Source organism: Bubalus kerabau, chromosome 6 (genome assembly GCF_029407905.1).
Source record: "Bubalus kerabau isolate K-KA32 ecotype Philippines breed swamp buffalo chromosome 6, PCC_UOA_SB_1v2, whole genome shotgun sequence".
Classification (NCBI taxonomy): domain Eukaryota; kingdom Metazoa; phylum Chordata; class Mammalia; order Artiodactyla; family Bovidae; genus Bubalus; species Bubalus kerabau.
Genome location: NC_073629.1, coordinates 13,077,805 through 13,105,613, shown reverse-complemented (window position 1 = coordinate 13,105,613; position 27,809 = coordinate 13,077,805). Strand labels below are relative to the sequence as shown.

The following is a 27,809-nucleotide window of genomic DNA, read 5'->3' as shown; positions in this document are numbered from 1 at the left end:
GACTGTTTAACATCTACTTTATTAGCAAGCATAAATGCAGACACATAACAGGTACTCAACTCAGTCTCAGAGCCTGAAGTTGTCAGTTTGTAGAACCAAGCCATGATTCTCTCCTTAGTATCATTCTGTCTTGCATCAGACTTACAGACCCTAAAATCTGAGTTGACAAAATGATATCATCCGATTGGCATGAGGCACAATGATGGATTCCCCCAAATTCTTTCTGCATCTCTTCCTTTCCCTTCTAGTCTCAGGTCCATACATTTTTCCTGGGGAAATTAAAATACATTTGTGGGATTCTTCTTGTTAAATGCACACCATGTTGGCAAGTTGTATATGGATAGTCAACAAAGGTATTTTATTATGGGCATTCAGAGGGTGTGATATTTCTTTTCCAAGTGTCATGAAAAGGTCTAGGATTACAGGATACTGCTCTGCTCTTGAAAGAATGTGTCTGCTTTTATCAGACAACAGGACAATAATGAGATGTTAATTGTTGAAGGTTAAGAAAAAGTGTTGAAGGCTTGAGAAAAAGCATTCAAGGAGCTTTCCCTCAAGTTTCATCTCATTATTTACCCATATTCCCCTTCAAATGTTCCTTTTGTTGTCTCCTTCCTTTCATGTTCTTTACAGACATGTAGGTTTGGTCTTAGAAATGTCCTGTAGTGGTCAAAGGAACAGACCTGGGGATCCCAGGCTGGTTGAAAAGAGGAAGGAGGGGGCAGAATCAATGCCAGAGGGTCAGCAGTGAAGAGCAGGTGACTGGGAGGTCATCTTCCTTGGCAAGAGAGAATTCAACAACTCATATCTCCAGGAGGTGATGGGGGTGCTTGGCTCTGAGAGCAGAGTGTTCAGATTCTTGCTGAGGGGCTGAGGGAGTGAGAGCTGAGCCTGGAGGCCCAGCGCTTGCACTAAGCCATTTGAGACCAGGAGAAAGCAAAGGACACTCAGGCCCTGCCGGAGTCAGGCCAAACATCAAATGTCAGGCTGCCCTTCTGTAAAGAGAAGAAGAATATACAGTAAGGATGGGGACATGTCAAGAAGGGATTATTTCATTCAAGCCCAAAGAGGTCAAGAAAGAAGACTGGTTCCCAGAATAGGAAAGGGAGACCCTCCCAGATCCTAATCACATACCTATCTCACACTGATGTGAACCACGTCAGAATCTAGTTCAGTACCCCAGATGTATTCAACCAGCTCCCATGTGAGTCACAAACCATATTCACTTATATTAGCACTTCTCACCCTCCACAGTCACAAAGCTCTTTGAGAGAAATGGAACAAGTATCTCCTTTTGACTAGCTAAGATTAACTAGCCTCAGAATGGCAGGCTCAAGACTCAAACACTAGTCTTCCATCACTAAAGCCCTCCTTTTCTGGGCACTAGCTGCTCTTCATATTTTTGATCATCTCTCAGCTCTTACACAATTCCCTGAGTATGTAACCAGGCAGCCCTGCATGCCACATCCCACACTATTACAAAGCTGGGCTTCGGAGTTGTGACTCTCTTGAGTCAGCCACCCAAGGGCTAGGCTTAGCATTTCCTGACTCATATGGGGACAAGTTTTCTGCCTTTACTCTGCTGTGAAGTGAAAGTTAAAGTCGCTCAGTGGTGTCCAACTCTTTGAGACCCCATGGACTATACTGTCCATAGAATTGCATAGGCCAGAATACTGGAGTGGGTAGCCTTTCCCTTCTCCAGGGAATCTTCCCATCCCAGGGATGAAACCCAGGTCTCCCACATTGCAGGCAGATTCTTTACCAGCTGAGCCACAAGGGAAGCCCAACAATAGAGTGAGGTCTACAATTTACAGCTGGAATCCTGGCTTCTCTGAAAAGACACTTTCATGGATATTCACAAAGAGCCCCCTCCCCTAGCCCCATTCCCACAGATTAATTTAAAATCTGGGTAGTGACAATAGGTAGACGGAGGTGGGACCATCTCCTACAGTATTAATTTACAGTTTGAGACCTGGGGTCCTCTAAGTCAACTAATCCTGAGCTGAGCCAAGACTGATCATTTTAGTTCTGCTCCATCATTTGAAAACAATTTTTATGATTTTGGAAAGTTGCTTCTTTTCTCTGACTCTTACTCTCTTCAGATTTAAAAAAGGTGTCAATTCAATAATTTTCAAAACCTCTTTTGTTCTCACACTCAATAACTGTATGGGATTTTAAACTATTATTATCGTTCTATCCACGACTAGGATTCTCAATAATTCCTTGAAGTAACATAAAGTAGGTGACTATTACGGGCAGCTGTGCAGCACCAGTAGAATAACCTTACCCTCAGAGTTCACACCCCACCACCAGCTTCTTCACCTTTGTCCATGCCAGTCCCCATGGGGACTGCCCATTCTACAAGGCTTACCCAAGCAGAATACGACCACATCTTCCTTGTGGTTGCAGTCATGATGCCCCCCAGAACCTATGCTGACACTGCTCCAGGGACTACTCTTGCCTTTTGCAATGGACATCATCTAGCCTGATATGCCCGTCTCCAGGGACAAACTATCTCCGTGCTTTGACAGAAACAAAGATTGGCTTTCACAGCCCAGTTGCCCGCACACCACGTGCTCCTCCTTTGTCCCCCAGCCATCATCACAGAGCCCCATATGCCCCTGTGCAGCACCCCAGTCACCCAGAGCAGCTGGTGTCTCCATTTACCAGCCTCTATTTAAGGGTTCTGCCGAGTCAGGGCATGGAGTGGGGCATGGAAAGAAGAAAAAAAATCGTCTACAGTTCAGTTCAGTTCAATTCAGTCGCTCAGTCGTGTCCGACTCTTTTCGACCCCATGAATTGCAGCACGCCAGGCCTCCCTGTCCATCACCAGCTCCTGGAATTCACCAAAATTCATGTCCATCGAGTCGGTGATGCCATCCAGCCATCTCATCCTCTGCCGTCCCCTTCTCTTCCTGCCCCCAATCCCTCTCAGCATTAGGGTCTTTTCCAATTAGTCAACTCTTCACATGAGGTGGCCAAAGTATTGGAGGTTCAGCCTCAGCATCAGTCCTTCCAATGAACACCCAGGACTGATCTCCTTCAGGATGGAGTGGTTGGATCTCCATGCAGTCCAAGGGACTATCAAGAGTCTTCTCCAAAACCAGAGTTCAAAAGCATCAATTCTTTGGTGCTCAGCCTTCTTCACAGTTCAACTCTCACATGCATACATGACCACTGGAAAAACCATAGCCTTGACTAGATGGACCTTTGTTGGCAAAGTAATGTCTCTGCTTTTTAATATGCTATCTAGGTTGGTCATAGCTTTCCTTCCAAAGAGTAAGCATCTTTTAATTTCATGGCTGCAGTCACCATCTGCAATGATTTTGAAGCCAAAAATGTAAAGTCTGACACTGTTTCCAATGTTCCCCCATCTATTTCCCATGAAGTGATGGGACCAGATGCCATGATCTTAGTTTTCTGAATGTTGAGCTTCAAGCCAACTTTTTCACTCTCCTCTTTCACTTTCATCAAGAGGCTTTTTAGTTCCTCTTCACTTTCTGTTATAAAGGTCATGTCATCTGCATGTCTGAGGTTATTGATATTTCTTCTGGAAATCTTGATTCCAGCTTATGCTTCTTCCAGCCCAGCATTTCTCATGATGTACTCTGCATAGAAGTTAAATAAGCAGGGTGACAACATACAGCCTTGACATACTCCTTTTCCCATTGGGAGCCAGTCTGTTGTTCCATGTCCAGTTCTAATTGTTGCTTCCTGACCTGCATATAGGTTTCTCAAGAGGCAGGTCAGGTGGTCTGGTATTCCCATCTCTTTCAGAATTTTCCACAGTTTCTTGTGATCTACACAGTCTAATGCTTTGGCATAGCCAATAAAGCAGAAATAGATGTTTTTCTGGAACTCTCTCGCTTTTTCAATGATCCAGCGGATGTTGGCAATTTGATCTCTGGTTCCTCTGCCTTTTCTAAAACCAGATTGAACATCTGGAAGTTCATGGTTCACGTATTCCTGAAGCCTGGTTTGGAGAATTTTGAGCATTACTTTACTAGCGTGTGAGATGAGTGCAATTGTGGGGCAGTTTGAGCATTCTTTTGCATTGTCTTTCTTTGGGATTGGAATGAAAACTGACCTTTTCCAGTCCTGTGGCTACTGCCGAGTTTTCCAAATCTGCTGGCATATTGAGTGCAGTACTTTCACAGCATCACCTTTCAGGATTTGAAATAGCTCAACTGGAATTCCATCACCTCCACTAGCTTTGTTTGTAGTGCTGCCTCCTCAGGCCCACTTGACTTCACATTCCAGGATGTCTGGCTCTAGGTGAGTGGTCACACCATTGTGACTTTATGGGTCATGAAGATCTTTTTTGTATAGTTCTTCTGTGTATTCTTGCCACCTCTTCTTAATAACTTCTGCTTCTGTTAGGTCCATACCATTTCTGTCCTTTATTGAGCCCATCTTTGCATGAAATGTTTCCTTGGTATCTCTAATTTTCTTGAAGAGATCTCTAGTCTTTCCCATTCTGTTGTTTTCCTCTATTTCCTTGCATTGATCAGTGAGGAAGGCTTTCTTATCTCTCCTTGCTATTCTTTGGAATTCTGCATTCAAATTAGAATATCTTTCCTTTTCTCCTTTGCTTTTTGCTTCTCTTCTTTTCACAGCTATTTGTAAGGCCCTCTCAGACAGCCATTTTGCTTTTTTGCATTTCTTTTCCATGGGGATGGTCTTGATCCCTGTCTCCTGTACAATGTCACAAACCTCTGTCTATAGTTCATCAGGCACTCTTTCAGATCTAGTCCTTTAAATCTATTTCTCACTTCCACTGTATAATTATAAGGGATTTGATTTATGTCATACCTGAATGGTCTAGTGGTTTTCCCTACTTTCTTCAATTTAAATCTAAATTTGGCAATAAGGAGTTCATGATCTGAGCCACAGTCAGCTCCCAGTCTTGTTTTTGCTGACTGTATAGAGTTTCTCCAACTTTGACTGCAGAGAATATAATCAATCTGATTTCGGTGTTGAACATCTATGATGTCCATTTGTGGTGTCTTCTCTTATGTTGTTGGAAGAGGGTGTTTGCTATCATCAGTGAGTTCTCTTGGCAAAACTCTATTATCCTTTGCCCTGCTTCATTCTGTACTCCAAGGCCAAATTTGCCTGTTACTCCAGGTGTTTCTTGATTTCCTACTTTTGCATTTCAGTCCTCTGTAATGAAAAGGACATCTTTTTTGGGTGTTAGTTCTAAAAGGTCTTATAGGTCTCCATAGAACTGTTCAACTTCAGCTTCTTAAGCATTACTGGTTGGGGCATAGGCTTGGATCACCATGATATTGAATGGTTTGGCTTGGAAACAATCATACTGTCATTTTTGAGATTGCATCCAAGTACTGCATTTCAGACTCTTTTGTTGACCATGATGGCTACACCATTTCTTCTTAGGGATTCCTGCCCACAGTAGTAGATATAATGGTCATCTGAGTTAAATTCACCCATTCCAGTCCACTTCAGTTCCCTGATTCCTAGAATGCTGAAGTTCACTCTTGCCATCTCCTGTTTGACCACTTCCAATTTGCCTTGATTCATGGACCTGACATTCCAGGTTCCTATGCAATATTGCTCTTTACAGCATCAGACCTTGCTTCTATCACCAGTCACATCCACAACTGGGTATTATTTTTGCTTTGGCTCCATTCCTTCATTCTTTCTGAAGTGATTTCCCCATTGATCCCTTGTAACATATTGGGATCTGGGGAGTCCCTCTTCCAGTATCCTATCATTTTGCCTTTTCATACTGTTCATGGCGTTCTCAAAGCAAGAATACTGAAGTGGTTTGCCATTCCTTACTCCAGTGGGCCACATTTTGTCAGACCTGTCCACCATGACCCATCTCTCTTGGGTGGCCCCACACGGCATGGCTTAGTTTCATTGAGTTAGACAAGGCTGTGGTCCATGTGATCAGATTGGCTAGTTTTCTGTGATTGTGGTTTCAGTGTGTCTGCCCTCTGATGCCCTCTCACAACACCTACCGTCTACTTGTGTTTCTCTTATCTTGGACGTGGGGCATCTCTTCACAGCTGCTTCAACAAAGCACAGCCACTGCTCCTTACCTTAGACAAGGTTGCCCCTCCTGACTTTGAACCTTCAAATCCCATCAACACTTGTGAAGCTCTCTACCTGCCTGCATTTCTGTGATAATAGCTCTTGTTCTAGTTTCCAATCCATGTGTCCCAGGTCTGTTTCCTTAACTAAGACCTTTTACTTTCCCATCTAGTTTATAAAAGTCTAATACTTATGAAGGGCTTTCTAGTAGCTGTTTTTTTTAATTGAAGACTTCAACAAGTATGTGGAACTGTATGTCCTACCCCTATTATATAGAATTCAATATAATACTTTATAATAATCTAGCACTTAATACTGTTTAAAGCATGTTCATATACAAAGGCAAGTATCATTAGCTGCATTTTAAAAACAAAAGAATTGATGAGCAGCACAATTGAATAGCTTTGCCACGGTTATTTGATCCATGAGCACTGAGCTTAGTCACTAAGTCCTGTTTGACTCTGCTCCTCTGTCCATGAGGATTCTCCAGGCAAGAATACTGGAGTGGGTTGCTGTGCCCTACTCCAGGGGATCTTCCCCACCCAGGGATTGAACCCACGTCTCTTTAAGTCTCTGCATTGGCAGGTGGGTTCTTTATCACTAGTGCCACTGCTCAACCAAGGAGGACTAACAGTTCTAGATGAGGATATATTTGTCTCCAGGGTCCACAGTTGAGAAAGGGTGAGAAGTGAAGAACAAGGAATCAGCTAACCACTAGTTCATGGTGGAGAATAAAAATAAAGAGGACAAAGAGTGATCATGCGGGTATAGGCAGTTGGCATATAGTCTTTGAGTTCTGCCATACTCACTCTCACATATTGCCCCTGCATCCTCGCTGTGGGAGCAATCAAAAACGTCTTCCAGCTGGTCACATTCAATCAACTCATCTTCCGTCCCATTGCAGTTGACGTCTTGGATGAAGATTTTTTGTTTTTCATCTGCCAGTGGCTTATACAAATTACCACTGGGTATCCCCTTGGCTGCTCCACAGCCCAGCTCCCGGCACACCACTTCCACGTCTTTCATGTTCCAGCCGTCATCACACACAGTGCCCCACTCTCCATTCCGTTCCACTTCCACCCGCCCTTCACAGCGATGGGGACCTCTCACCAGTCGCACTTTGGGAGAAGACTCTGCAAAGAAATGAGATATTGGCTGGAGATTAGGAGTGGCCCAGAGAGTACTCAGGCATGTATGCAGTCTTCTTGGAATTCTACCACTGTCAGGATGTGGAGAACTCAAGGGTGAGAAAGTAAGGGCCAAAAGGGAAGACAAGGAAGAGGAGCTCCAGGACTCCATCTCTGAGTTCTGGTTCTGCTACACTCTTGTATTATTATTATTATTATTATTATTACAATTTAATCTGTAATTTTACTTGGCCTTTGGAGAAACTTCGAAAAACAGGCTTAATATCCCTACCTTTGGATTTGGTACAAACAAGTGCTTCATATGACTATTTCAAAAGTATACTTTCTAACAGGAATTAAGATGCACCATGCTATAATGATCATATCAATAAATACGTTGCATAAAATTTTAGTTTGTCTTGTAATTCCCTTCCAGCTAAAGTATAGCATACATACATGCATTTTTGTCTGAAATTTGAACAAAATCTGTATTTCAGTTAATAATACTGTATTACAAGTTAGTACCCCGTTTGTTTGGATTTCTTAACAACATAGTATTCTTTATATTCTCAGAACTGGATTAGAACTTTCACGCCTCATTCAGTTTTTTTTAAATCTAAGATAAGAAACTTTCTAGATTACCAGCAGTAACCCTAGATGCCAAAATATGTGGAACTGAGTCAAGGTTTTGAGTGAATATAAATTAAAAACCTAGCATTCAGTTCATATTAGGTCAAACAAGTGAAGGCAAAATGTAATAAGTGTTTTAGCTAAGCAAAAAATCATATGTTTTCTAAAATATATGTATTATACAATCTCTCTCTCTATATATATAGATAGATAGATGTAAATATATATATATATATAAAATCTTTTGTGTGTGTGTATATATATATATATATATATATACATATACACACAAAAGATTTTCTACTATGCTTGATGAAGGCTTGAGAGAGAAAATCAAAAAAAAAAAAAAAAAGACAGAAACTGGAAAACATAAACTAAATGAAAATTAAAACAAGAAGCACTGAACATGAAATAGAAAAATTGAAACAGACCAGATAAAAGTAAAAGGGCATCATATATCCAGTTGTTCTTAAACATGGTGGCTCATTAGAAATACATCCGGATCTTTGGAAATAAAAAGCAGTCCCTCAGCATCTGCACTTTTCAAAAATTTCCAAGATAATTCTAATATGCATCTGGATTTTGAAAAGTGACTCCAGGTTTTTCTATTAAACGGTAGTTTTAGTGATACGGAATTCTTTCATTTCTCTGTTGACCAGAAAAATGGCCAATGGTATTAAGCGGCTACCAGTTACATGATCACAATAGTAAAAGATGTTTATTAGTTTCACAATCAATAGCCAGACAAAAAATAAAAGATAACGACAATTGCAAGCCATAGTGGTAACATGATTAACCTAGCAACATAAAATACTTACATACAATTTGGGGAGTTAAGTAGAGTACTGTGATAAGTGTAAGTGCATACGTGCACATGTACTCATCCACCCAGTCAGTCTAAGTCTTGTGGTTGGTGTGTTTAATTCATTTACATTTAAGTTAATTTTCCATATGTATGATCCTATTACCATTTTCTTAATTGTTTTAGGTTTATTTTGTGTATGTCTTTTCCTTCTCTTGTGTTTCCTGCCTAGGGAAGTTTCTTTAGCATTTGTGTAAAGCTGGTTTGGTGGTGCTGAGCTCTCTTAACTTTTGCTTGTTTGGAAAGCTTTCGATTTCTCCATCAAATCTGAATGGGAGTCTTGCTGGGTAATGCGTTCTTGGTTGCAGGTTTTTCTTTCTTCACTTTAAATATATCATACCATTCTCTTCTGGCTTGTAGAGTTTCTGTTGAGAAATCAGCTTACAACCTCATGGGAGTTCCCTTATATGTTATTTGTCATTTTTCCCTTGTTGCTTTTAATATTTTATCTTTGTCTTTAACGTTTGTCAGTTTGATTACTGTGTGTGTGTCTCAGTGTGTTCCTCCTTGAATTTATCCTGCCTGGGACTCTGCACTTCCTGGACTTGTTTAACTATTTCTTTTCCATGTTGGGGAAATTTTCATCTATTATTCGAATATTTTCTTGGGTCCTTTCTCTCTCTCTTCTCCTTCTGGGACCCCTATAATGCAAATGCTGGCGTGTTTACTGTTGTCCCAGAGGCCTCTTAGTCTGGTCTTCATTGTTTCCATTCTTCTTTCTATATTCTGTCCTGTGGCAGCGATTTTCACCATGCAGTCCTCCAGGTCACTTATCTGTTCTTCTGCCTCAGTTATTCTGCTCCTGATTCCTTCTAGTGTATGGTTCATCTCTGTTGGTTTTTTAGTTCTTACAGGTCTTTGGTAAACATCTCTTCCATCTTCTCCATCCTATTTCTGAGATCCTATGATCTTTACTATCATTATCTTCACTAACATTATTCTGAATTCTTTTACTGGAAGGTTGCCTATCTCTGCTTCATTTAGTTGTTTTTCTGGGGCTTTATCTTGTCCCTTAATCTGGGACATAACATAACCCTGTGATTTTTCATCCTGATTAACTTTCTGTAATGTGGTTTTCATTCTAGCCACTGTGGGATTGTGGCTCTTGGCCCAGAGAATGGACCTATTCCCCCCGCACTGAAAGCATGGAGATGTCTAGATATAATTTGGGCTAAACAACTGGACTCTCTCTCTCAGTATCCATGATCCACTCCCAACCAACCTTGCTCCTTCCCATGACATTTTCCCATGTCCAAGAACCTAGCTCAGAAGAAATACAGAGAGTGCTGAGTAAGGGAAGAGTCAGTGCCTCGCAGTCTCAGAGCCCTAAAACTGGGTCTAGAAGATTCTAAGTGTTGGGACTGGGAGATGGGCTTTACAGAGTCTCCAGATAAGTTCTGAGGATACCAAGACTTATTCATGGAGTATAGAGGACTGTGTAGGGAGACAAGGGAAGAGCTTATCAGGAATCAAATTTCTGGACACTACATGCCAAGTACTGCATTATGAACACAGAGAACAGTGATGATCAAGATAGCTGGCATTGCTGTCCTCAAGAAGATTCTATTTAATAGGCTTGAAGCAATCCCATCAAGTCCTCTCAGCCCCAGAGAGACATAGTGATAAACAAGATCTAAGTTTGCCAAGCCTCCAGGGAGAGCTGTGTTATACCTGAAGGGACAACATTTGGACACTTGGCCTGTGGTCTATCAGACTATGAACACTATATGACAACATGGGCTACATGGGATGACTCAGATACCTATATTAATGAAATACAATTTTTCAGGACCCAAATTCTACTGCCTAGATATATATATATATGTTGTTGTTGTATTCCTGTCATATGTTTGCTTTCTATGCATTAATAATTTTCTGTGTGTTTATCTCCTTTTCCATTAGACTGTGATTTGGCTAAGGAACTAGTGTGTATATATATATATATATATATATATATAATCTATATATAATGTTGTATATGAATATGTGTATAGATATAGGCTTTCCAGGTGGCTCAGTGGGTACAGAATCCACCTGGGTTCAATCTCTGGGTGGAAAAGATCCCCTGGAGGAGGGCACAGCAACCTACTCCAGTATTCTTGCATGGAGCATCCCATGGACACAGGAGATTGGCAGACTACAGTCCATAGGGTCACAAAGAGTCAGACACAACTGAAGCGACTGAGCATGCACTCATGCATATATACATATACACAGTTGTTGTATGTTGGTTTCCTATGAGCATCTCCTGTCTACCTAACTAGATGATAGACTCCTTGAGAACTGATAAAATTACATTATATTTTGGAAGCTCATTTCTTCCCCATAATTTCATCTGAGCTTTCGATACAAATGTTTAGTGGTTATTAGATCTGTGCATGTTTGTGTGTATGAAGAAGAGAATCAGATTCTTGGATATATTGAAACTAAGAAAAACTAAGATTGAAAGTAAGACAAAATCATTGGTTCAACCAAGTGTGCTTGCTAAGTTGCTTCAGTCATGTCCGACTCTGTGTGACCCTATGCACTGTAGCCTGCCAGATTCCTCTGTCCATTGGATTCTCCAGGCAAGAACACTGGAGTGGGTTGCTGTGCCCTACTCCAGGGGATCTTCCCCACCCAGGGATTGAACCCACGTCTCTTTAAGTCTCTGCATTGGCAGGTGGGTTCTTTATCACTAGTGCCACTGCTCAACCAAGGAGGACTAACAGTTCTAGATGAGGATATGTTTGTCTCCAGGGTCCACAGTTGAGAAAGGGTGAGAAGTGAAAGACAAGGAATCAGTTAACCATTAGTTCATGGTGGAGAATAAAGATAAAGAGGACAAAGAGTGGTCATGCGGGGTATGGGCAGTTGGCATACAGTCTTTGAGTCCTGCCATACTCACTCTCACATATTGCCCCTGCATCCTCGCTGTGGGAGCAATCAAAAACGTCTTCCAGCTGGTCACATTCAATCAACTCATCTTCCGTCCCATTGCAGTTGACGTCTTGGATGAAGATTTTTTGTTTTTCATCTGCCAGTGGCTTATACAAATTACCACTGGGTATCCCCTTGGCTGCTCCACAGCCCAGCTCCCGGCACACCACTTCCACGTCTTTCATGTTCCAGCCGTCATCACACACAGTGCCCCACTCTCCATTCCGTTCCACTTCCACCCGCCCTTCACAGCGATGGGGACCTCTCACCAGTCGCACTTTGGGAGAAGACTCTGCAAAGAAATGAGATATTGGCTGGAGATTAGGAGTGGCCCAGAGAGTACTCAGGCATATATGCAGTCTTCTTGGAATTCTTCTACCACTGTCAGGATGTGGAGAACTCAAGGGTGAGAAAGTAAGGGCCAAAAGGGAAGACAAGGAAGAGGAGCTCCAGGACTCCATCTCTGAGTTCTGGTTCTGCTACACTCTTTTATTATTATTATAATTTAAACTGTACTTTTACTTGGGCATTGGTCAAACTTGGAAAAACAGGCTTAATATCCCTACCTTTGGATTTGGTACAGATAAGTGCTTCATATGATTATTTCAAAAGTATGTTTTCTAACAGGAATTAAGATGCACCATGCTCTAATGATCATGTCAATAAATACGTTTCATAAAATTTTAGTTTCTCTTGTAATTCCCTTCCAGCCATACAAAGTATAGCATATATACATGCATTTTTGTCTGAAATTTGAACAAAATCTGCATTTCAGTTAATAATACTGTATCACAAGTTAGCTCCCTCTTTGTTTGGGTTTTCTTAACATCATAGTATTCCTTTAATTCTCAGAATTGGATTAGAACTTTCAAGCCTGATTCAGTTGTTTTTTAATCTAAGATAATAAACTTTCTCGATTACCAGCAGTAATCCTAGAGGCCAAAATATGTGGAACTAAGTCAAGGTTTTGAGTGAATACAAATTAGAAATCTAGCATTCTATTCATACTAGGTCAAACAAGTGAAGGCAAAATGTCATAAGTGTTTTATCTAGGCAAAATAATCATATATTTTCTAAAATATATATATTATACTATATATATATATATATATATATATATATATATATATACAAAAGGTTTTCTACTATGCTTGTTGAAGGCTTGAGAGAGAACATCAAAAAAGAAAAAAAGACTGAGAAACTGGAAAACATAAACTAAATGAAACACTGAACATGAAATAGAAAAATTGAAACAGACCAGATAAAAGTAAAAGGTCATCATATATCCAGTTGTTTTTAAACATGGTGGCTCATTAGAAATACATCCGGATCTTTGGAGATAAAAAGCAGTCCCTCAGCATTTGCGTTTTTCAAAAACTTCCAGGATAATTCTAATAAGCATCTGGATTTTAAAAAGTGACTGCAGGTTTTTCTATTCAATGGTAGATTTAGTGATACGGAATTCTTTCATTTCTCTGTTGACCAGAAAAATGGCCAATGATATTAAGCGGCTACCAGTTACAGGATCACAATAGTAAAAGATGTTTATTAGCTTCACAATCAATAGCCAGACAAAAAATAAAAGATAACTACAATTGCAAGGCATTATGGAAACATGATTAATCTAGCAATATAAAATAATTACATACAATTTGGGGAGTTACGTAAAGTGCTGTGATAAGTGTAAGTGCATACGTGCACATGTACTCATCCACCCAGTCAGTCTAAGTCTTGCGGTTGGTGTATTTAATTCATTTACATTTAAGTTAATTTTCCATATGTATGATCCCGTTACCATTTTCTTAATTGTTTTAGGTTTATTTTGTGTATGTCTTTTCCTTCTCTTGTGTTTCCTGCCTAGAGAAGTTTCTTTAGCATTTGTGTACAGCTGGTTTGGTGGTGCTGAGCTCTCTTAACTTTTGCTTGTTTGGAAAGCTTTTGATTTCTCCATCAAATCTGAATGAGAGTCTTGCCGGGTAATGTGTTCTTGGTTGCAGGTTTTTCTTTCTTCACTTTAAATATATCATACCATTCTCTTCTGGCTTGTAGAGTTTCTGTTGAGAAATCAGCTTACAACCTCATGGGAGTTCCCTTATATGTTATTTGTCATTTTTCCCTTGTTGCTTTTAATATCTTATCTTTGTCTTTAACGTTTGTCAGTTTGATTACTATGTGTGTGTCTCAGTGTGTTCCTCCTTGAATTTATCCTGCCTGGGACTCTGCACTTCCTGGACTTGTTTAACTATTTCTTTTCCATGTTGGGGAAATTTTCATCTATTATTCGAATATTTTCTTGGGTCCTTTCTCTCTCTCTTCTCCTTCTGGGACCCCTATAATGCAAATGCTGGTGTGTTTACTGTTGTCCCAGAGGCCTCTTAGTCTGGTCTTCATTGTTTCCATTCTTCTTTCTATATTCTGTCCTGTGGCAGCGATTTTCACCATGCAGTCCTCCAGGTCACTTATCTGTTCTTCTGCCTCAGTTATTCTGCTCCTGATTCCTTCTAGTGTATGGCTCATCTCTGTTGGTTTTTTAGGTCTTACAGGTCTTTGGTAAACATCTCTTCCATCTTCTCCATCCTATTTCTGAGATCCTATGATCTTTACTATCATTATCTTCACTATCATTATTCTGAATTCTTTTACTGGAAGGTTGCCTATCTCTGCTTCATTTAGTTGTTTTTCTGGGGCTTTATCTTGTCCCTTAATCTGGGACATAACATAACCCTGTGATTTTTCATCCTGATTAACTTTCTGTAATGTGGTTTTCATTCTAGCCACTGTGGGATTGTGGCTCTTTGACCAGAGATTGGACCTATTCCCCCCGCACTGAAAGCATGGAGATGTCTAGATATAATTTGGGATAAACAACCTGACTCTCTCTCTCAGTATCCATGATCCACTCCCAACCATCCTTGCTCCTTCTCATGACATTTTCCCATGTCCAAGAACCTAGCTCAGAAGAAATACAGAGAGTGCTGAGTAAGGGAAGAGTCAGAGCCTTGAAGTCTCAGAGCCCTAAAACTGGGTCTAGAAGATTCTATGTGTTGGGACTGGGAGATGGGCTTCACAGAGTCTCCAGATAAGTTCTGAGGAAACCAAGACTTAGACATGGAGTATAGAGGACTGTGTAGGGAGACAAGGGAAGAGCTTATCAGGAAAGAAATTTCTGGATACTACATTCCAAGTACTTTTTTATGAACACAAAGAACAATGATGATTAAGATAGCTAGCACTGCTATCCTCAAGAAGATTCTATATAATAGGCTTGAAGCAATCCCATCAAGTCCTCTCAGCTCCAGAGAGATATAGTGATAAAGAAGATATAAGTTTGCCAAGCCTCCAGGGAGAGCTCTGTTGTACCTGGAGGGACAACATCTATATTTGTTGCCAGTGGTCTATCAGACAATGAACAGTATATGACAACATGGGCTACATGGAATGACTCAGACACCTGTATAAATGAAATACAATTTCTCAGGGCCCAAATTTCTACTGCCTACTTTGTCTCAACTCTGCACAAACTCCCTAGAACTTGGCATCAACCCCAGAAGTAGTTGGGTGAAAGATGTCTGACCTGGTTGATTTTAAACTGCATTGAGAAGTTTATATTTGGTTTATTCATTTGTTCTTGTTTCTCTCCTCTTCATCTATACTTTCTTGAGGGAAATGACATGAGGACTGGAAGTGAGAGACAAAAATTAAAATTGAACGATAAAAACTAAGAAAAGTCCCCATTGTTGCACTCTGAAGTTTAAGGCATATATATATAATTCAAGAAAAGCCATCTGGAATAACTTCTGGATCATTGTAACTAAGATTAGAGTTTGGATAGGCATTATTGTATGCTCTAGCAAATATTAGATATCAGGATCATACACAGGCTATTTTATTTTACTTTGAGTTATAAAATTTGGGGGTTACTTTTTATTTGGCCATGCCACATGGCATGTGGGATCTTACTTCCCCAACCAGGGATCAAATCCACCACCCTGCATTGGAAGCATGGCATCTTAACTGCTGGACCACCAGGGAAACCCTCAAATTCTGGTTTTAAATAAGTTTTCCTTTCCACGGAGTAGAGGACTAGATCACATTGTAGGAGAGAAGAAATGTATTTAAGAGAGAGAAAGAGATTGTGTATCAAAGCAGTGCAGCTAAAGGGAAAAGAAGGGCTGAGAAGATTTAAAAGCTAGAGAGAACAAAGGAGCTCATCAGGGAAGTTGTGTCCTAGACAGTGTTTTAGCCTACTTTATTAGCTGAGGGCTTGAGAGACAAGGACCCAGAGTGGGTCCTCCCTCTCTGGGTATAAAGAGAGCAGCCGTCTCCTGGCACTTGCAGCAAGGCATAACTCTGGAGGCCAGAGAAGAAAAACCAGGTCATCTGTGTATTGGACTGGGGCCCAGAAGCAGCATATCTTTAAGGAAGCAAATTGATCCAGCAGGGTGTAAGATCCTCCACCTTCATAGCAGAGTTTACAGCTGCCCCTCTCTCATAAAGCCTCTACTATCAAGACAAAGAATAGGCTGAAGAGATAATGTCAAAGGAACTCAAAATCCTCAACCAGTTCCCTTGATTTTTGGACCATCAGAGGCTTCCTCTTCCACAGACTAATTTTCTTTGTGCCTCCCCATTCTCTCCTCAGTGGAACCATTTGCTCTGCTGAAAGACCCCTTGAAGAGGTGGCCAGTGGCCACTGAAATCCAGCCTGTACTCTGCTGATGAAACCATGAGGTGCACAGAGGCTGGTGCATTTCTACTTCAATGATAACATTAAAGTTGGCAGAGGGACCAGGAAGTAGTAGAATATAGAAGGGCAGAAGAAAGTTTATTTCCCAGGAGGTGAGGTGTCTTCTGAGCCTGAAAGAAAGCCATCTGTTTTGTTAGATGATGGAGCTACAGCTGGGCTAGCGTCTTGGCTCACACAGGCCAAATGGAGAGGAATCCCTTTGCAGTTTAAACCACTCAAATTTTCTCTAAGTTTTGGAAGTGCAAAACTACCCATACAAGACTGAGTAGGTGGGTTGGGAAACCAGAAAGAAAATCTACTAGTGCTCTTTTGAACCATAGCCTCTCTCCCTGGCCCCAGGAAATCAAAATTTCCACTCTCCAGAGCTGAAAGTCCACCCTCTTAGGACCCCCAAAAATCTTACCTAGAAGTCCAGGTCCAGTGCAAAAGCCTGAGCAAATAAAAAATAGAGAAAGAGAGAGAGAAGTGAATGAGATCAAGTAGTCAATTGCCAAAGCTTTGCTCAAAAACACAACTCTCTGTAAACTTTTGTTAAACTTTGTGAAACAGAAAGGTAATTACACAGCCTCCAAGGTTAGACCTTGTTGAGACCTCCTCCTTCTCCTCCTAGAATGACCAGCCTATAAAAGCACAAGGATGCTGACTAAGAGCCAAAAAGACCCACTCTGCATGGCTAACTAGACCTATCATGTTCCATTTCCATCTGATGTTGGCTCTACCCCAGGCATGGATAGATTTGATTTTCGATTTTAATCTATTAGATTGACCGGTGATGACCACCTAAACTAGAAGTGTGGTGATGTAGTATCTGAGTCCAATAGGAAAACATGTTGGAGGTTTCTGGGAAGATGTGTTGGGGCCAGTGTGAGAGAAGCAAGAGAGACTCCATCTGGAAGCCTGTCATCCATCTTAAAGACTGGATGTGAACTGGGACTGAACCCTGCCCAAGAGTGAGAAAACTGTTGCTAGTGCAAACCAGGTCTGCTGGAGACTTCCCTCCCTACAGATGACAAACGGAGATTGTAGTTGAGGTCAGCCTGCCCCGGTTAGATTAACCATGGAGATATCCTCCTTGATGTATAATCATTGCCCCCCCCACACACACCCTTAACCTTAATTGTTTGTTCTCCTAGGACTTATTTGTTGTAAAACTCAGTCATATACAACAAAGAGGTTGCTAACATGTAACCAGTCACATAGCAGGGTGGGGGCGGGGGTATAAAACTGGGCCTCTCAGAAACATCAGGGTCCTTGTTGGGAACTATTCCCCTTGGACCCGCTGGCGTAATAAACTGTACTCCACTGTCTTGAGTTTCCTCCGAGGTATGTTTTGCGACTCTGGATTCCACAAGAGATGCATGGTTGAGGGGGATAAAGATGTCTTGAAAAGCATATGAGAGGGTAACAGACAGGAAGGCTAGGGGTCTCCAAGTGGAAGAAACAAACTACAGGTGTCAATTTTTTTTTTTTTTTCCTTCTCCACGCCCAAGGTCAGGGGCGGCCGCCGAAAGGAGCAACCCCGCTTCCAAGGACCAGTGGCTGCACAGACGCAGGAGGGCCTAGAGGAGCTACTCCACGTTCAAGGTCAGGAAGGGTGGCAGTGAGGAGATACCCTTCATCCAAGGTAAGGAGCAGAGGCTGCACTTTGCTGGAGCAACCATGAAGAGATACCCCATGTCCAAGGTAAGAGAAACCCAAGTAAGATGGTAGGTGTTGCAAGAGGGCATCAGAGGGCAGACACACTGAAACCATAATCACAGAAAACTAGTCAATCTAATCACACTAGGACCACAGCCTTTTCTAACTCAATGAAACTAAGCCATGCCCAGTGAGGCCACCCAAGACAGGTAGGTCATGGTGGAGAGGTCTGACAGAATGTGGTCCACTGGAGAAGGGAATGGCAAACCACTTCAGTATTCTTGCCTCGAGAACCCCATGAACAGTATGAAAAGCAAAATGATAGGATACTGAAAGAGGAACTCCCCAGATCAGTAGGTGCCCAATATGCTACAAGAGATCAGTGGGGAAATCACTCCAGAAAGAATGAAGGGATGGAGCCAAAGCAAAAACAATACCCAGTTGTGGATGTGACTAGTGATAGAAGCAAGGTCCAGTTCTGTAAAGAGCAATATTGCATAGAAACCTGGAATGTCAGGTCCATGAATCAAGGCAAATTGGAAGTGGTCAAACGGGAGATGGCAAGAGTGAACGTCAACATTATAGGAATCAGCGAACTAAAATGGACTGGAATAGGTGAAGTTAACTCAGATGACCATTATATCTACTACTGTGGGCAGGAATAACTTAGAACAAATCTTCTAGCCACCATGGTCAACAAAATAGTCCAAAATGCAATACTTGTATGCAATCTCAAAAATGACAGAATGATCTCTGTTCGTTTCCAAGGCAAACCATTCAATATCACAGTAATCCAAGTCTATGCCCCAACCAGTAATGCTGAAGAAGCTGAAATTGAATGGTTCTATGAAGACCTACAAGACCTTTTTAGAACTAACACCCCCCAAAAAATGTCCTTTTCATCATAGGGGACTGGAATGCAAAAGTAGGAAGTCAAGACACACCTGGGGTAACAGGTAAATTTGGCCTTGGAATACGGAATGAAACAGGGCAAAAGCTGATAGAGTTTTTCCAAGAGAACACACTGGTCATAGCAAACACACTCTTCCAACAACACAAGAGAAGACTCTACACATGGACATCACCAGATGGTCAACACCGAAATCAGGTTGATTATATTCTTTGCAGCCAAAGATGGAGAAGCTGTATATAGTCAGCAAAAACAAGACCTGAAGCTGACTGTGGCTCAGATCATGAGCTCCTTATTGCCAAATTCAGACTTAAATTGAAGAAAGTAGGGAAAAGCACTAGACCATTCAGGTATGACCTAAATCAAATCCCTTATGATTATACAGTGGAAGTGAGAAATAGATTTAAGGGACTAGATCTGATAGATAGAGTGCCTGATGAACTATGGAAGGAGGTTCGTGACATTGTACAGGACACAGGGATTGAGACCATCCCCATGGAAAAGAAATTCAAAAAAGCAAATGGCTGTCTGAGGAGCCCTTAAAAATAGCTGTGAAAAGAAGAGAAGTGAAAAGCAAAGGAAAAAAGGAAAGATATAAGCATCTGAATCTAAAGAATAGCAAGAAGAGATAAGAAAGCCTTCCTCAGCGATCAATGCAAGGAAATAGAGGAAAACAACAGAATGGGAAAGACTAGAGATCTCTTCAAGAAAATCAGAGATACCAAGGAAACATTTCTTGCAAAGATGGGCTCAATAAAGGACAGAAATTGTATGGACCTAATAGAAGCAGAAGATTTTAAGAAGAAGTGGCAAGAATACACAGAAGAACTGTACAAAAAAGATCTTCATGACCAAGATAATCACAATGGTATCATCACTCACCTAGAGCCAGACATCCTGGAATGTGAAGTCAAGTGGGCCTTAGAAAGCCTCACTACAAACAAAGCTAGTGGAGGTGATGGAATTTCAGTTGAGCTATTTCAAATCCTGAAAGATGATGCTGTGAAAGTGCTGCACTCAATATGCCAGCAAATTTGGAAAACTCAGCAGTGGCCACAGGACTGGAAAAGGTCAGTGTTCATTCCAATCCCAAAGAAAGGCAATGCCAAAGAATGCTCAAACTACCACACAATTGCACTCATCTCACACGCTAGTAAAGTAATGTTCAAAATTCTCCAAGTCAGCCTTCAGCAATACGTGAACCATGAACTTTCAGATGTTGAAGCTGATTTTAGAAAAGGCAGAGGAACCAGAGATCAAATTGTCAACATCTGCTGGATATCGAAAAAGCAAGAGAGTTCCAGAAAAACATACATTTCTGCTTTATTAACTATGCCAAAGCCTTTGACTGTGTGGATCACAAGAAACTGGGAAATTCTGAAAGAGATGGGAATACCAGACCACCTGACCTGCCTCTTGAGAAACCTATATGCAGGTCAGGAAGCAACAGTTAGAACTGGACATGGAACAACAGACTGGCTCCAAATAGGAAAAAGAGGACATTAAGGCTGTATATTGTCACCCTGCTTATTTAACTTCTATGCAGAGTACATCATGAGAAATGCTGAGCTGGAAGAAGCCCAAGCTGGAATCAAGGTTGCTGGGAGAAATATCAATAACCTCAGAAATACAGATGACACCACTCTTATGGCAGAAAGTGAAGAGGAACTAAAAAGCCTCTTGATGAAAGTGAAAGAGGAGAGTGAAAAAGTTGGCTTAAAGCTCAAAATTCAGAACTAAGATCATGGCATCTGGTCCCATCACTTCATGGGAAATAGACGGGGAAACAGTGGAAACAGCATCACAGTTTATTTTGGGGGGGCTCCAAAATCACTGCAAATGGTGACTGCAGCCATGAAATTAAGACACTTACTCCTTGGAAGGAAAGTTATAACCAACCTAGAGAGCATATTCAAAAGCAGAAACATTACTTTGCCAACAAAGATTCGTCTAGTCAAGGCTATGGTTTTTCCTGTGGTCATGTATGCATGTGAGAGTTGGACTGTGAAGAAGGCTGAGCGCCGAAGAATTGATGCTTTTGAACTGTGGTGTTGGAGAAGACTCTTCAGAGTCTTTTGGACTGCAAGGAGATCCAACCAGTCCATGCTAAAGGAGATCAGCCCTGGGATTTCTTTGGAAGGAATGATGCTAAAGCTGAAACTCCAGTACTTTGGCCACTTCATGAGAAGAGTTGACTCACTGGAAAAGCCTCTGATGCTGGGAAGAATTGGGGTCAGGAGGAAAAGGGGACGACAGAGGATGAGATGGCTGGATGGCATCACTGACTCGATGGACATGAGTCTGAGTGAACTCTGGGAGTTGGTGATGGACAGGGAGGCCTGGCGTGCTGCAATTCATGGGGTCGCAAAGAGTCGGACACAACTGAGTGACTGAACTGAACTGATACAAAATTAAAAAGAGGGTTCTTTTAAAATTCTGTGTTGCCATGACAATACCTGGTTCCACCTAAACTTAATTTTTCTCAAATCTGAGCTAACCAATGCATTTTTCTTATGGAAATGTTTTTCTTAAGCTATGTTAATGTATTTACTTTATTTATCTTTCTTCAAGTCGATTCGCCTGACTCAGAACACATAATGGCTCAGCACATCAGTATGTTTTACTCATGGAAGTGTTCTCTTCAGCTATGTTAATGAAACTATGTATTTGCTTGGAAATCTGCCTTTCTTCAAGATTAATGTCAATTGTTCTATGGCCCGGGATGACTCACCTTGTGTCAATGCTATCTCAAAATGCATGTTGTGGGTGAAGGGCCTGGTGTCACTCTCAGCTTTGAGGCTTTTTTTTTCCTCTCTAATTAGCAGCTTGATAATAGGTATACAACTCCTTGCTCAAAACTATCAAGGGGATATTCTTCCTGCCCCCTTCTGATGTCTATGTCAGAAGCTTTCTCTATTTCTTTTATACTTTAATAAAACTTGATTACACAAAAAGGTCTGGCAACCCAGCCTCATCACTGGCCCCAGGTTGAATGCCTCTCCTCCAGAGGCCAAGAATCCCAGCATCATTCACGGTTCATAGCAGCAACCTTTCACATAGAGGAAAATGGCAGTATTTTTCTGTGTTCACTGACACTGCATTTAGACAATGGTCAGCAAACTTTTGTGTGAAAGGCCAGATAGCAAATATTTTAGGCTTCATGGGCTATACAGTCTCTGCTATAACCTATCAGCTCTGTCAACACAACCATATACATGTAAATGAATAAGCATTACTGTGTTCCAATAAACCTTTATTCATGAACAATTAAATTTAGATTTCAAGTCATTCTCATGTGCCACAAAATATTATTCTATTGGCTTTTCCCACAGTTTAAAAATGTAATATCCATTCTTAGTTTGCAGGCTGTAGTTTGCTGAACCTGGTTAAGAATGCAAAAAGCAGTTCTATGCTAATTCCCAAACTTCTAGGTTTAAGTATCAGCACATCTTTGAATGATCAGAGTTTCTTCCTACAAGGTTTCTTTGTAATCAGACTCATCTACTCATTAGGCTCCATCCTAATGCAAACTTTGAGAGATGGTGAAGGACAGGGAAGTCTGACATGCTGCAGTCCAGGGGGTCACAAAGAGACAGACATGACTTAGCTACTGAACAACAGCAAATGCTATAGAGAGAGTGCTATGACTATCAGTGATCTCTGAAACCCAGTATTTTGACCTTCAAAACTCATCATCCCCCAACACCACCCCATCTTATAGGATCTTACTGAAGGAGTTAATATCATTGGACTTCCAGCCTAGAGCTTTTTAGGCAAATCCATGTATTTCATTAACTTATCCTGGAATATTTTCTTCCAAATATTTGCTTTGCAAATAATTGGTTGATAACAACATGATTCAAAAAGACTTTGTCTGCAATTGCCTAAAACTCAAGGTTATATCATGCATAACACTCTACAAGTCTAATAAAGAACACAAAGTATGTATATATGCAAAGGAAACTGAATGTGATGAGCCTGATAGGTGTGAAAGTGACCGAGCCCAAAGGTGACTTGAGAACTCTGTAGTGGGGTTGATCACCATGAGTATCACAGATCAGAAAGACTTCATGAAGGAGGTGCAACTGAAGATAAGCCTAAGAGATTCAATAGTAACTTCACAACAGGAGGTGGGGGACTATCTGTTAGGTAACATAAGGGGTGTATGGGCATTTAGGACTGTGACCAGCACTGTGCATAAAACACACAAATGCCCAACTGAGAGGCCAGTAGGTTTCAGTGGTATACTGGATCATCAGGAAAATTAAAATGGATGTGACTGATTAGGGAAGGGACCTAGCAGGCTCTTTTATCTTGTGGAAAGGCTCCTAACAAACCTCTGAGGAACATAACATTACCTCATAGATATGAGAATGAGATTTTGGAGGGATGTGGTAACTTTAAAATTCAGACAGCTAAGAAATCAAAGAGCAAAGATTGAAATCCAGATCTCTTTGATTCCAAAATCTCAATTGACTTTAAATTAATCTGAGCAATAAGAAACTGGGAAAAAACTAGGGAAACACATGATTTGAGAGGAATCAATATGATCAAAGAAAGGTGTTTGTTCTGCAGTTCTACTTCCTTTTCTTGCTGTTACCCATGGTCCATTTATTTGTTTTTTTATAAATAGTGCATTTAGGAAAATTTGTGTGAAAAAGCTATAGTATAAATTATTACTGAATTGATCATGTGAATATAGGGAAATAGAAAGTTTTCTGGTAATCAAGGTGGATTATGAATTGAGTATAGATCAAGTGGCTTTGGAATAATTATCAGATGTAGAGAAAGGAGAGTAGAGACTTTCCTTGAAAGACACTTAGATCTGTACCAGATGGGCAAGGAAAGGCTTCCCCCAATCAAAGTTCCAGAGTACTCTGAAGCCTGGACCTAAAGGAGCAGAAATACTCACCAAAGATCAAGAAGAAAAACAGAACCATGTCCCAGATGGCTGAAGATAGTGACCTGAAATGTGAGGCTGGAAGGAGGCCCCACAACAGGAGTATGCAGCTTTGGTTGCAAGTGTGCTGTGAGGAGGGAAAGGTCCTGTCTGTACCAGAGCCTATATCAGTCAACCAAAAATCAATGGGCTCAAAGGTCAGGACTGACAGAGCTGGAGTTGCTGAATTCAGCATGCCCCAGAGGAAGGGAGGTGGCCGGAATTGGCAGAAAGGTGATGAAAACAAAAGAAAACAAACAAACAAAACATCCAAAGCTGTATGCTTTGGTTCTGCTGTAATCCCAGCTCCATGGAGCTTTGCTTTAGTCCCCTCACTATGTAAACAAGGAAAACAACTCCCATAAGGAAAGGCAAGTACCAAGAATAAGGGCCATTTCACATTAGAAGATCAAGCAATGCTTGACCCTCATGTATGGTTTGTGGGGGTTAATAAGCCAATTTCAATTCTTTCCTTCCAGATGGAAGTAACTGGAAAATATAGAGGCCAAAGATCATAGAACAATTCCAAAGTTGCCCTTGAAGTCACCATAATTCAGAGTCAGGATGGCAATCCAGAGTCAAGGTGCCAATCTTTGCAAATATGGCTTGATTTATTTCTCTCAAACCAGCTTCTCCAGTGCTAACTAGAGGGCCTAGTACATGGATCTGCTCTTCTGTGCTTGTCCTGGTTTATGCCCATCTTTGGAAACTGAATGGAAGCAGGTTCTTGTCGTAATGAAATCAGGTTGTTCTTAAGTCTAAGATATGGTGGACAGGGAGTTCCAGAAAAACATTTACTTCTGCTTCACTGACTACACTAAAACCTTTGTGTGGATCACAACAAACTGGAAAATTCTGAAGTGCGAGTACCAGACCACCTTACCTGTCTCCTGAGAATCTTGCATGCAGGTCAAGAAGGAACAGTTAGTATAGGACAGGGGGGTATATTCAATATTTGTAATAACCTATAAGGGAAAGGAATCTGAAAATATATGTGTGTTTTTAACTGAATCACTTTCTATACAGTTGAAACTAACACAACATTGTAAATCAACTATACTTCAATAATAATAATGGTGGAAATAAAAAACTAAACAGCCTCTTGATGAGGGTGAACAAGAAGAGTGAAAAAGTTGGCTTGAAATACAGCTTTAAAAAAAACCAATATCATAGCATCTGGCCCCATCACTTCATGACAAATAGATGGAAAACAGTGAAAACAGTGAAAGACTTTATTTTCTTGGGCTCCAAAACCACTGTGGGTGGTGACTGAAGCCATGAAATTAAAAGACGCTTGCTCCTTGGAAGAAAAACTGTGACAAACCTAGACAGCATATTGAAGAGCAGAGACATCACTTTGTCAACAAAGGTTCTTATAGTTAAAGCTATGGTTTTTCCAGTAGTCATATACAGATGTGAGAGTTGGACCATAAAGAAGGCTGAGTCCCAAAGAATTCATGCTTTAAAACTGTGGTGCTAGAGAAGACTCTTGAGAGTCCCTTGGGATGGGGAACACATGTATACCTGTGGCGGATTCATTTTGATGTTTGGCAAGACTAATGCAGTTTTGTAAAGTTTAAAAATAAAATAAAATTTAAAAAAAAAAAAAAAAGAAGAAGAAGTTCAAACCGGTACATCCTGAAGGAAATCAGTCCTGAATATTCATTGGAAGGACTGATGCTGAAGCTGAAACTCCAATACTTTGGCCACCTGATGCAAAGAGCTGACTCATTGGAAAAAACCCTGGTGCTGGGAAAGATTGAAGGCAGGAGGAGAAGAGGATGACAGAGGATGAGATGGTTGGATGTCATCACTGACTCAATGGACATGAGTTTGAGCAAGCTCCAGAAGTTGGTAATGGACACTGAAAACTGGTGTGCTGCAATCCATGGGGTTGCAGAGGGTCAGACACAACTGAGGGAATGAACTGAACTGAACTAATTGCAATAGCATGTAAACACAGCTATAAGAAAGGAAAGTATAAGAAACTTTGGGAACACAATTGAAGAAATGATCACCTTTATTTGGAGCTAATAATAGACTTCAGAGAGATGATGACAGTTGAACAGGAATTAAAGAATAAATAGAATGGAGAATCAGAATGAGAAAAGACTTTGTTGTCCATATGCAGACAAATGAAACAGCATTACCTGTTTACGCAATAAGAACTATTATGGAATGACTGAATCACAGACTGTGTGGTGGTCAGATGTCAGGAGACACTGATGTTGAATTTTAAAAACACTAGATGATATAAAAGTATTAGTAGGACCCGGATGATGAAAAGTTATAAATAGCTTTGTAAATGCTTATTACTCACATTCTACCTTCTGCAGATTCTGAAATGATGCAGTAACAGACACAGAATTCAGAAAAGGCTCAGAATATTAGCTTTACTGGAATCTACATTAGGTTGCAATTGGGATCCAAGAACCTATACATTTATCTTTATTCTTCAGGAGTCACACGTGCCCTACTGATCACACATGAAGGAGAAAAGACTTCATATATCCTTTGGGCAGACAAATCCACCAGAGAGCTCAAGCTTCAAGACTGAGTTATATTTCTCCCCAACTCATATGGAAAATTAAGTGAAAAAAAAGGAGAGAAAAATAAAGATGAAAGTTTTTTCCAGACTATAGTATTTTATTAACAGAGTCAAGAGCATGAAGAAAGAAAAAGGAAGCTGTTTTGGCCAGAAAGAACATTATGCTAAGGACACACACACAGACACACAAAATGAAGGACCATATGCATTTTAGAAGGCTTTCCAGGTTGTGCTAGTGGTAAAGAACTCACCTGCCAATGCCAGAAACATAAGAGATGTACATTCAATCCCTGGGTTGCAAAGATCCCTTGAAGGAGGGACCCTCTCTGAGTCTTCACTAGAGTACTCAGAGTGGGGCTTTAGGGCCTCTAAGAGAAAAACCTGGCAGGAAGTAAGTATTCTGTCTATCTGGGGTTTGCATTATGAAAAGACAATCTGAACAGCTAATAGAATACTAAGTCAATCAGGCACCCACAACCATAATAATGGGATAGGCTATTTTTCCAGAAAGACTCATTCCTTGCACTTGTGCTGGGACAAGGATTTTAACGTGCACCTATCTTATATAGAATTGCCTTTAGAGCTGGGTGGGACTGAACCCACAAGTGAGAGCCACTAAACTGAACTGAGAACCTTGGGGTCTTCTCTAACAAGTCAGTTAGGAAGAGAAACAGCATGGAGAAGGCAGACTGTTGTTACCTGCCTTGATGTGAAGTGGCATCATTTCCGCTGTGAGAATGGTCCCACCTAGATAAAAGGACCCCTTGCAGCCCTGGTAGCTGGAGGAGCCTAGGACCACCAGGAAACAAGTTCAAATGGGGACTGAGTGTGGCCAATTTGCAGCTGCAGCCTCAGGGTAAATTTCCAGTCCAGGAGAAAAGAGTCTCCCTCCCTACTGGAGATTAAGTAGATGCTTGGTGTGTGGCTCCAGCTCCACAGGCCTGGAGGCCCACTGCTGCCCAGGACTCCTGTAGGAATGTGTAGTGAGCATGTGCATGAGGAGCAGTTTGGGAGTTGCTAGAATCTGGAATGGGGCAAAGGTCAGGAGATGCCAGTTACAGGACAGGTTCTTCGGGAATAATGCATATGCCAACTGGCAACTCCTAAAATACTCAAGGGGTAACATTTTCATTGAATGCAGAGGTCCACTTTACTCCACTGCCTTGCCAGGGTAGGGGCAGGAATCTGGCTGGGGTAACTTCTAGTAAGACAAACCTGGGATAGACTCGCGGCACGTCCAGGAAGAAGAAACACACATGACTGTTTGTGAGCACTCAGTCATTGTCACTATGCTAATTTCTTCAGGCTCTGATACACTAATTTTACACATGTCCACTTTGGAAATCAAGATAAACAGCCATATTCTCGGGTCAGGAGACACTTTTCTCCTGGACTGTGCTAGCAGGCTACTGTCAACCTTGTCCTTCAGCTT

The 27,809-nt window shown here is 41.1% G+C and overlaps 1 protein-coding gene across 1 annotated transcript; it reads right to left on the bottom strand.

The window, feature by feature from the left end:
- Positions 1–23,933, bottom strand: LOC129655994 (CD5 antigen-like). Its single transcript, XM_055586790.1, has 5 exons — positions 23,803–23,933; positions 16,746–16,772; positions 11,564–11,887; positions 6,867–7,190; positions 1–995 (listed from the first exon to the last, which is right to left on the bottom strand). Exons 1-5 carry the CDS (start codon positions 23,828–23,830, stop codon positions 976–978), a joined length of 723 nt encoding a protein of 240 aa, XP_055442765.1. The 5' UTR covers positions 23,831–23,933; the 3' UTR covers positions 1–975.
- Between the last annotated feature and the right edge of the window lie 3,876 nt (positions 23,934–27,809).

Coding starts and splice junctions, on each gene's coding strand:
- LOC129655994 (XM_055586790.1), bottom strand. CDS start 23,830: ATGGTTCTGTTTTTCTTCTTGATCTTTG. Junction 7,191..11,563: donor TGCAGGGGCAATATGTGAGA/GTGAGTATGGCA, acceptor ATTTCTTTGCAG/AGTCTTCTCCCAAAGTGCGA. Junction 996..6,866: donor TGCAGGGGCAATATGTGAGA/GTGAGTATGGCA, acceptor TTCTCTTTACAG/AAGGGCAGCCTGACATTTGA.